This window comes from Bombus terrestris, chromosome 3, assembly GCF_910591885.1.
Source record: "Bombus terrestris chromosome 3, iyBomTerr1.2, whole genome shotgun sequence".
NCBI classification, from domain to species: domain Eukaryota; kingdom Metazoa; phylum Arthropoda; class Insecta; order Hymenoptera; family Apidae; genus Bombus; species Bombus terrestris.
The window spans coordinates 15,025,087-15,036,533 of record NC_063271.1 but is presented as its reverse complement, the minus strand read 5'-3'; the positions used below and the strand labels follow the sequence as shown (position 1 = coordinate 15,036,533).

The 11,447-nt window shown below is 36.8% G+C and overlaps 1 protein-coding gene across 1 annotated transcript; it reads right to left on the bottom strand.

The window, feature by feature from the left end:
• Positions 1-4,974: 4,974 nt before the first annotated feature.
• On the bottom strand, positions 4,975-8,480 carry LOC100650348 (zinc finger protein Noc). Its single transcript, XM_003402281.4, has 2 exons — positions 7,801-8,480; positions 4,975-7,403 (listed from the first exon to the last, which is right to left on the bottom strand). The coding sequence occupies exons 1-2, from the start codon at positions 7,885-7,887 to the stop codon at positions 6,036-6,038; spliced, it is 1,455 nt and encodes a 484-aa protein (XP_003402329.1). The 5' UTR covers positions 7,888-8,480; the 3' UTR covers positions 4,975-6,035.
• Between the last annotated feature and the right edge of the window lie 2,967 nt (positions 8,481-11,447).

Here is an 11,447-nt window from a genome sequence, read left to right as displayed (position 1 = left end):
TTACAACGAAGACTACATCTATACAGGTGACGTATATTTCTTAGAAAGGCACTTTTAAATATTAATTTGATGATCGACGTTGACCGGAACAACAAATTAAAATATATTTTCACGTAAAATTTGTAAAGTAATTCTCTTTGGATTGTGGTGTACTTAACGGAATCTAAGCCAAACGAAATCTCTAGTCATATTGTTTGAGCAAAAATGTTAATTATTTTGTGATTTAGTGCAATTACATCTATCGTAATCAACGTCTGCAACGTGATATATATTTGTTAATTTCTACTTTATTTGTCGACGACTTCTATAAAGAGACTGCAAAGATGCCTTACTACTTTTCAACATTCCATCGATGTCGAAGAGTTAAATCGAAAAAGCGATCACCTTGGTGATATATTTATGGTTTTTCGAGTTTCGATTGCGTTTTAATCGTGCGTTACTCTTTATGCCGACGTTTCATGAACATTCATGAACAGTTCTCTTCGTCAGGACAGGCCTGAAACTTCATTCCTTTTATTAATATGTACGCTTAAAGATTATATCTTCGTGCACTCTGTTTATTAAGAAATACACGTAATTTCTTCTATGACAAGCAAAAATTAATTCGCTGCACGACGATCGAAGAAATTCTTTGAAAAGGGGCAGCCGCGGGTAGGTCGCATCATCGAAATTAAATGCGCTCATACGCAAACAGTGGCTGGCACTCATGCTGGGTGTAAATGGAAGTAACAAGGAGGCATAATGCATCACCGTCCTGCTGTTGCTTCTTCCGTGCAGCGCCCCCGGCACGATGACGCTGCGGGAGACGACGCGACGCGACGCCGCAGAAACGAAATCGACGAGGTACATACCTGTGCTATACGTAATGCTGCATTATATCTAACGATAACAGTGTTAGTTTTACTTTAATGTTCACAGATATCGCGATCGATGTTCACACAATAACGTTACTTTCGTCCATTTATTCCAATCGCATCTGTTCCAATAAGTTATAGCTACGATTATGCGTTATTACTAGAAAATCAACTTATATAAGATTAATCGCAAGAAATGCTGCGATTTTTATGTGATTATGAATTTTAAGAGAAATCGGAAATTTATTTATTTGCAAAATGTATCGTTACTGTTATCAGGCGCCCGATCAACGATAAGTCATTGTGTCGTCACGTAATCAAAAGTTGAGATTTATTATAGCGTGTCAAAAGCCCTCTGTTTGTCGGAAAAGAAGTAAATTCGATAGGAAAGCAATAATCCGGCGTCTTGATCGCGTTATCCGAAAATTCAATTTTATGTGACAGAAGTGCGAACATCGTAAAACCTTCAGCGACGTTTGACCTATCGATTTCGTCTTCCACAATTTCTGCCGAGGGGGATCGGCTGTAGCTTATAGATGAATTATAGTTGCTCTTTGCTGTCGCGCATTCAACGGTGATGTATGACTCGGCGGGAGATGGTAGGTAGAAAACATCCACGATGTACGGCCTGTTAATAACAGCAAGAATGAACGAACGGCTGCACAACGCGGTACACAGATGCCGCTGGCGGCTAGACCCCCTTTGTGTTTTATTACAAACGATACGTCAGCCACGATGTATGGGCTGCTTTTATCTGCGGCCTGTTATTGATGTGCTAAATTGTCTGCTGTGACTCGTAAGACTGGGCAGGATGGCTGATAGACGTCATTCGAGGATATGTTCTCAACGACAAAAAGATTCAGCCGATGACACCAGGGACTTTCATTCTTTAACCAAAATTATAGTAAATTTCTGGTAACGTAAAGTCTATATATGTACGTAACATACTATGTAAGCGTTGAATATCGAAGAACTTGGTTCCTGTGTTCAAAGCTATTCCCCCGATACTCTGTAATTAAAATTCAAAGCTTTTTTTGCAGCTAGTCGAGTAGGAGGTTGATAATGGTTCGAGCAAAAGAGAAACTCACGTTCTAGAAATAACGGGTAATAAATCGTTTGTCACCTTTATTTGCGTCTCGTTGTACATGTTCCCGTTTTTCCCAATTATCGAGATAAATCTGGATAGAATAACAAAAAGACACCAAGCAAAAGAGAATACGCATTAGGTATAATGTACACGCTATACATATCTTACAAAATAATGATAAATTGCTATCTGTAGCGCAACGTTTAACTTTTAAGAAACTAACTGAAATAGATTTATAATCTGGTTGTGCAAAAGGGAAAAATATAATTATTGCTGCAATGACTTATCGAATCATTCGAAGGAAATACACATCAAAGCTACAAAATTATTTAGCCTGGGTAATAAAAAACAACACGTCATGCACCACCCTATTACTTTCATTGACGGTGCAATTTTACATGGCAACGCCAAACAAAGGGGATTTCAAGATTAAATAAATGCAAACAAACATGAATTATTATTACTCTTTTCATTTCATAATAAATTATATATTATCTTGAAATAGACAATAGATTAAATAACCTTTAATTAAAAATAACCTTTATACCGTGTACATATGTATTTTGTCAAAATGTTTAACAAAAAATAATGAAACATAATTAATTTTATACCGATACTAAAAGATATTACCAAATTATTACAATTATTTTTAAACTTTTTCATAAGAAAACGCATAGGTTATTCTTAAATATGGTGATTTATTATATACAGGCTCATAAGTTACTTTTCCACTTAGAAGTTATATAACCTTTAAATAAATAATAAATAAAAATATACAATTAAAAAGGTTATACAACTTTCAAATGGAAAAGTGATTTATGGGCCACCCTGTAGATATAATAAATCTATCTGCTGTAAAGCAGTAACGAAATATTATATATAGCCTGGTATAAAATATGGCGATTTACCATTATATGAAATAAGTAAGCAAACTAACTAAAGTACTAGTTATGTATTTTCAACGAATTATTACATAGAGCCTAGCGTGCAGTACAGGTACTAATTATTTAGTAATTAAAAGATAAATAAATTCAGTGAAATATGAATTACTTCTATCACACAAATTATCTATTGTTTGGTTTCAAGAAGCAAAGGAAGGAGGATAATAGACATGTTATTAAATAACGTAGTTAATTCGTAAAAAGCAATATAGTCAGAACGTATCATTGTATAAGAAAACAATCAGAGATGTATTATACATACTCGACAAGTCTTGTCATGAAATAAATTTAATTTTTTTCCAATGTTAGCACAAACACTAAAATAACGTGTTAATACTAAAATAATAAATTCAAAAAGCAATATAACGAACAGTTGTTACTAAATTTAAATACATAAATGTTGTTAAAATATATTATAGGATGAATCAACAAAATTGCAGGACAATATCTTTTTATACGTTCTTTAAGTAGAAGAGGTAAGTTCACTATTAGGATGATTCAAAATAAATTCTCAAACAAAAAAAGGGAAAAAAAACAACAACAAAGAACAGCATAGAAAAAATAAACCTTTTCGTTTGAAATAAATATAGATAAAAAATTAGGAGTATTTGAGTGAGGAAATACGGGATTTTCGTATGATTTTGGTCCCATGTCTGAGGTTTAAATTTGGGACTAACGACCCAGAAAATATCAAACTGTAATTTTACTTCAAGAAATCTTATTAGAGATAATAAAAAGGGATAATAAAAGAAATCTTATTACAGATAATAAAGAAATAAAATATGAGTAACAAAATATATATGATTATTTTATATTTGTTTGTTATTTCATTTATTTGTTAATTCATTCTTTTGAAAATTTAAGCTATTTTGACTGAAATGCTACTTGTTACATCATAAACAAAATTAGTCCTATTATTCCACAATTGAACTTCTATTTATTGCTATTGCACAGTCATAATTGAAAATCCGATGTATATTTTATTTACATGCAATATATTTATTCATTTTCGACAGTTACATAACCGCTTTTATATTAATTTTCCAAGAAGCGCATATTTCTTAGCAGATTCAATCACAAGGGGTAAATTACGTGAATCGATCCATGTTCGTATAAATATTCTACTTAGAATGGACGAGCCACTAATTGAGACCCAACGATGCACATAATGATACCGAAATAACATGAATTCCAATCCATGAAACGGGTCGAGAACGCGAAATACGAGGAAACTATTCATCCCGACGTTTAAAATCACCGAATATTTCACTTTGCTGAGCCAGCTGAGCCTGCCACCGCCTGTCGTGGCACCCTGGCGATAGAAACGACGTTCGCAGAGGGTAAAGCAAGTCTCTCCCTCTGCATGGGTCTAAAAACCTTCAACCACCCACTCCACCACCCCCTCTCCGCATTTTCCTCCCTACTTCCACACCCTGCCCCTTTTCCTCCTTCCGACACTACGCTGCAGATTTATGCGCCCCGCCTTGCAGCGCTGATATCCGAGAACTCGCGACCTGCTCCGTCCGTAATGAAAGAAATAAATTTACTCTCCTGGGTACCCCGGGGATTGAGACTCACCGTTCGTGCGCGCACATGAACAACGAGCACCCTGGTGGTGCGCATCAGAAGCGTAGATACGGCGGTTCCTCTGCCTCTTCCTTGTCGCCTTCTACCTTTCCTACTATTTCTCCTCAATTTTTAATTTTGTACTTGCATTGATACTTTTGATATATTCAATTGGTACGATTACAAAACTATTCCAACATATGATCATTTTAAATGAATTAAACTTTTGACGTTAAGTCACAGGGGACTATATTATTAAAGCATAACATTTTTAATTTGTGGTCTACCAGAGCTAGTAACTTAACAGAAAAATATGTAGATCAATAATAATACAAACGATTTAGTACCGCAAAGTATGTCACATGAGATATGAAAATATTTTTTCTAATGAAATGATAATAAAAATTATTTTATTATACAAACGTAAATAAGAATAAATAGTAGTTTCTATTAAAATAAGTTTTATCCGAATGAAATAGAATTATATACGCAACGAGTATGGAAAATGTATTAATAAAAAGACAAATTTAATGATTTCACAAACATTGTTTTTATTAAAGCGGTATGGAAACTCAACGATATTTACAAGAGATATTTACAGTGCAAATAATATCTATCATACATTATGTTCGTTCAATCAGAGTACTTTACATAACGAAGAATAAAAATCCAATGTATTTCTGAATAAATGTAAAGTATTGTTAATTATTCCGTTTATAATAACTGCATTCGGAAATTCAGAGGAAATAATAAGCACATTTCTTTCTCAGTTTCATCACTTTTACAATCTGTCACTTATACAAACGATACGAATAAGTTAGACGATACACTTCATTATAGATATAGTTTAGATACCATCATTAATGTTATCACCTATTATTTTTTCGAAAAAATAGCGTAATATCACAGTTACATTGTGGACATTAGAACATGCACGACCGTTTCAAGATTCACGCCATCAGACTATCATCACTATCATAGAAGAAAGCGATTAGTGAGTATCGCTACATAAGACTATGATTTTCGTCAACACCTAACACTATTTCCGTACGACTAATTGTGTCACTTTAAACTTCAAACACAATTAAGAAACAAGCGAATGTTTCCCATTGAACATGAAAATTAATTAGCACTTGAAAATTTCGCTACGCACGGCGTTTTTGCTACTTATCCACAGGTTTTTGAACTTGGTTACAAAGATCGCAATACTTTACGCAGTAACGTGCCATATAGAAACATTCCTATCGATTCGAAGATGTTTAAGGTGTCTATCCACGGTGTACATGTTCTTCCCTACATAATGATCAAACGTTAGGAGGTACGTTAATATAGGTTTTCCGCAAAGAATGATTTGATGGTGAAACGTTAAAGTCACAAGATATCTTTATAAACTTTAATTGTAATCTTGAATTTATACACACATGTTGTATATATATATATATATATATATAGATATCTTTTTAAATAAATTTATATTATACACGTTTAATTATTTACACAACAGATTGTCAAAAGCTCATTTTGACAATTTCCTATTTTACACTATTGTAGAATGTACACTGAAAATGTTTACACCGGAGCACCAGTTTAAGGATGTACTGCAGCACCAATTCGCTGGCCGTAGATCGCGTATGGAGAATAATAAGGTCCTAATGCGTTGAAAGCGCTATAAGGTGATGCGGCGAGCGAGGCTGGAAGAGGTCCCGTCGGTGGCTTTCCGTATGGGTGATATCTGGCACTCAACGGACTCAAAGAAGGCGTCGGGTAAGACCCGCCGCTCGCACGATGTAAAGCTGCCGACGGCGAGAGCAAAGGATGCGGATGTGGATTGCTAAGTAAAGCGGCTGAAGACGAGGCATGATCGCCACCGGTTAAACTTGTGTGACTACGAAGATGCTGAAGAAGCTCTTCCGATGTAGTAAATCGCTTTCCACAATAAGAATCACCAGCGATCCAATTACAAACGTATGGTCTACCACCAGTTAATGTGGACGGGTAAGAAAGCGACGGTGGAGCCATAGGACCAAACGATGACAATGCCATTGCCAAACCGTACTTTTGATGATCACATTGTGTACATCCACTAGGACAAGTTCCAGTACTCATCATTAGCTGCGCGCTGTGCATACTGTATTGGCAGCCAGTACAGTAAGGATCCTTACAAACTGGTATTAGGGCATCCGCACCGGTCGGAGTCTTGACACGAGCGTAATTCAGATATGGGTTTCCACCAGTCGGAGTACTTGATGGATAACCCAAAAGAGCTGCTGCTGCAGCGTGATGGTGTGAAAAGGGAGATGCACCAGCAAACGGTGGTCTAAACGCTGGATTTTCTGCTAATCCGGGTGGGCAACAGAGCGGGTTTCCAGAAAATCCCGGAAGACTAGGCTTATATGCACCCAAGTTCGATTCCTTTGTATGACTGCCAGAAAGAATCTCCATGCCTGATCTAATGATGGGGCTAGTACCATTGTTGTTATTACGTGGCGATCCATCGGTTTTGTCTCGATCCGCCGGTGTCTTCCGATCAGTGGATGGAGTGGTGCTTGCCGTCGCTGTCGCTTGAGTCGCGGGAGAGGCTGACTTTCGGCCGACGGGCGTACGATTTCCCGATGACTTTTTTTCTGTGTGACTGGTATCACTCACACTTACACTCTCTTGACCACTAACACTGTGAACACTTGCTTTCGACGCAGGTCTACTTTCGTCAGTAGATTTTTTCGAAACAACATTAGTTTCGTAAGGCTTAAAAGCCAAGGATTTCCCGTCCGACGGGCTGCTGCGTGTACTACTCCGTTCCAACTTTGCAGCTGGTGGAGATTTTGCGTTTGTACCGGTATTCATACTCTTCGGCGTTTTATCCAGCGGAGAAATCAAAGGCTTTGTTGGAGAATCAGCACCTATCTGACTGCATGTTTGGGCCAATAAAGCTAAAGGACTCTTCTTCGCATCCAACTGTAAAATAAAGTTGTGCAACTCGTTACAAATCAATATCTATGTTTGATATTTTATAAATACATACTGAAACTTTAAACGTAATATCGTGAAACATTTATTATTTTATGAAATACACACGAAAAGGTCGAATAGGTTGGTGTACAGCAACCCGTCGGACATCGTGTACCGTCGGTATACGACAAACAAATGAAACATCTTATTTTTGAATATTCAAACGAAGTTCATTCGATTTTCCATAAAAAATAATGTTGTTAATTTTAATTTATATACAAAATAACAAAAAGAAATAGAATAATGTAAAAATTGTAGTACTTTACTCCCTTCACTGCATCCACAATTAAATAATTTAAAAATTGTTTATCAAAAACAATATTTTTTTGAAGCATATACTAACCGTAGTTGGAAGCGGAGAAAGATAATCCGGTTGTAGATATTGATTGTGTCCAGTAGTCAGCATACCGCCTTCCTCGAGGACAACCATTTGGTTTTACACTTATTAAGCCAATCACTGCACAAAACTACAAGTAAATCTTCACAAATCACGAAACAGAAACAAACTGATGAACGTAAACGTTTTAAATATTCCGGGGCACAGTTTCGATATACGCTTTAGTTGATCAATTTCTCCGTGATATGAAACGATTAAACGCAAACGATGTACACCAAGTGGAATCCAGGAAAATAGTGGCAGCTCTCGACGGAGCTGTTCGGTGCACGAAGTGGAATGCGACCGCAACGCCGCCTGGCGACACGATCCGCTCTCTTCCCCTCCTTCTTCGGCAAGCCAGGGTGTATAACCTGTCCTCTCTTGTCGTCCCCACCAGTTCTAGTCGAAGGATTATGGTGGGAGAATTGCGGTGGGGTTTGGCCCTGTGTGGGGTGTGGGAAGGCATTCTAATTCAACACGCCACCCATGATGTTGGCCCGACGATGACAGCTCCCATCCCGGCTTTGATATTTCACCGCTTTTACAGCCGTCCATCCCCCCCTCTCTCTCTCTTCTCCTCTTCCGTCCCCTCACTCTGCACACCCCTTCCAGTTTGCCTACCATAGCTACCTCGACACGGAACCGTCCCTGCCACCACGGCAACCCGATATTTTATACCGTGAAACCTGTCTGTCTCTCCGACCGGCCCCGCTTAATAAGCAGCTTTCAAAATAGAAATGTAATGGGTTGGTGGGGAAGGGAATGTCGGGTGATTGATTGCTCGCTCAGCGACTTACCGACTTGCCACAGCCCACGGGGTAACGAATGACAGCCACTTAAGCGCTGTTTGCCTACAGTTTTGTAAAAGCGTTTTAATTATCGCCCCAACCGCGCCTCGACTTTGTCGCATACTGACTCACCGGATACTAAACGATTCGAGCTACTGATCTCTTCTGACTTCCGTGCTAAGATAACACCATTAAATAATGTAAAGTAATGGAATGTACACGTTTCGAGGAATCGTCATTCTACCAAAATATAACTAACAAACACAAGCGCTGGCATTACTTTTAAATAAACGTCTTTGAAATTTTCGTTGCGAATTTCCGCTATAAATTATTTTCCAAACACAACAAGATGCGTTTTGATTTCTACTTTAGCTGGTTGACTGTCATAGTTTATCATAATATGTAATCAATAATGTATTAGTTGGAAGAAAAATACCGTTTTCACGACTCATAGAAACTGTTTTCGCAATATGGTCGCAATAGTATTTATGCGAAACCTTTAAAACAAACGTGTGTTCTGTGCTGTGTATTAATAAAAGCTACGCATCGTGACTGCTGCACCCGCCAAACGTGGCCATTAAAAAACTTGAATACCAGCTGCGTTGAAACTCAAACGTTCCGCGCGGTTAGGGGATTGTGGCCATTTCACGCGGTATGACTTTAAGTAAGATAAAGCGATCGGTGAAGCAGTTATGTTACAAGGTAATTACAACGAATTATGACAATATCCACACGCTGGTTACGTAGACCGCATAATCGCGGTAAGCAATAATTAGCCCGAGAAACACTTTGTGTAGAAATGTACGCGAATAGTGTCTGAGAAATGTATACAGTTATGTCGGTTGCAGTTTAAATTTAAATTCATAATGTTTTTGGAGTTTCGAAATGGTATAACATACAATAAAATACGATCAATTTTAAACGCAAAGTATCCTATGTAAAATTTCAATTTTAGGTCAACTTCCAACAGAAACAGATGGAAAAAACGGAATAAAAATATAGAACTATATTTGTTACTGATTTAGAAATATGTATATATGTAGATATTAAGAATTTTAATAACATTCTGTACATATTTATCGTGCGTATTCTATTTGTGAAGAGTGAAACGAACAACAATTATAGTATATTAATTATGTCTAATCTCACACACATTAGTACAATTTGCTATTGCATAATTAAGATCGTAACGTATTAAACAAATCTAAGAATAACGATAAATAATATTGAAAGTCTACTAATAAGAATGATTGCGTCTGTATGCGTTGAACTTCCATTTTCAACTAAACAGTGGGATACAAGGTAATATTAAATCTTTCTATCGTGTAATATTTCCCAGAAGAAATAAAGGTCTTTGGGAGTTCTACTTCCATTCTATATCTTTGACTTTCTGTATCCCTCTCATTCCTCTTCTCTCCTTTCTCCTGCTCTGTTTCTCTGAAGTTATGGCGCCGTTAATACCCCAATGGCAAGTCTTTGACGTTTTGACGCTGACGGATGAGTTTACGGCTAATATAGTTCTCTTTCATCTCCGCCGCTCCTTCAGTCCACGTTTCGGAGATTTCAAAACGTCAGCTACCAGACGGATAAAGATTCAGCTTTGATGTGTTACTGACAGATGCAGTGACATAAACAATGTTTATTATGTAAAATGCAATGCTAATTGCATCTAATGTGAAATATGCATTATTTCGTCAATCGTAGGAAAATGTATACATGTATGCAAACAATAAATCTGATAAATATAGATATAGATTATGCTAGTTTTGTGAAAATGTCCTTCTGATGTAACAATAATGCGATCGTAAAGTAATTTAAGTAATAGTAATTTAATGCGTACACAATTCCTTTCTAGTTTACGGTAGTTGTAAAATGAGCGAGAGAAAGGGGGAGGGGTAATATAAGTGGGTGATGCAATAAATAGAATATATGAAATGGTAGATATTATGATTAAACTATAATTTTATTAGACTATAATTTTCCGAACTATTACAGACTCGCATTAGGGTACTGGTTAGTCATACCTGGCTATAAATAGATCTAAAAAATTGGGAAATTCTGCCGGTCGTAAAAGCTTTTATGGGCTGTGTTATAAAAATGTCAAGTGAGAATGAAGAATCATAAACAACAATAAAAATTATATTTTATGAATTTGGAAAAATAACATGATGTGTCAATCAATATATAAAATGAAATTATATTTATCTTAAAATTCGATAACGAAAGAAGCTTCTATAAATCATTTTCTAAAAAAAATAGTTTTTAGAATTATTTATATTTAAATATATGGAAATTGATAAGACTGGCTACTAGTAAACGTGTGTTGACCTAGAAACGGCAGCTGTCCTCCATTTTTCCGTTTCGAAAGCCAAAGAACGCTTACGAAGTATATAATTTATAATCCATGCGTCAATTCGAATCAGACATTAGACCGCAATAGCTTTTCAAACATTACCGCTATTTTCAACGAGATTTAACAATACTTTAGTAATACTTCAGGATGATCGTTCTTCATGACGTATTGTGACCAAACGAATTCGCTTCGGGGACAATAGATACTAGAACGCTGGATAAAAGTGTAAAAATGCTGACAAGCGGATAATAAAGGAGGCAGTCAGTCACTTTGAGAGATGGCGCGGAACAAAGAGGGTGAAGGAAGAAGGAGAGGGGAAGCTGGGGAAAAGTTGCTCGGTGAGCCGTGAAAGGGAAAAAGATGGATGAACGCAAACGCAGTTGGCGTGCACAGAGGAGAAACAGAATTTGCGGCCGGTAATAAATCATAGCAGTCTTCTTTCTTCTCCCTTCGCCTCATCCCTTACTTCTTAT

What these genes read in the sequence shown, in the direction of transcription:
- LOC100650348 (XM_003402281.4), bottom strand. Translation starts at nt 7,887, where the DNA reads ATGGTTGTCCTCGAGGAAGGCGGTATGCTGACTACTGGACACAATCAA. An exon ending in TTTCTCCGCTTCCAACTACG is followed by an intron (nt 7,404 to 7,800) that starts GTTAGTATATGC and finishes TTTATTTTACAG; the next exon opens with TTGGATGCGAAGAAGAGTCC.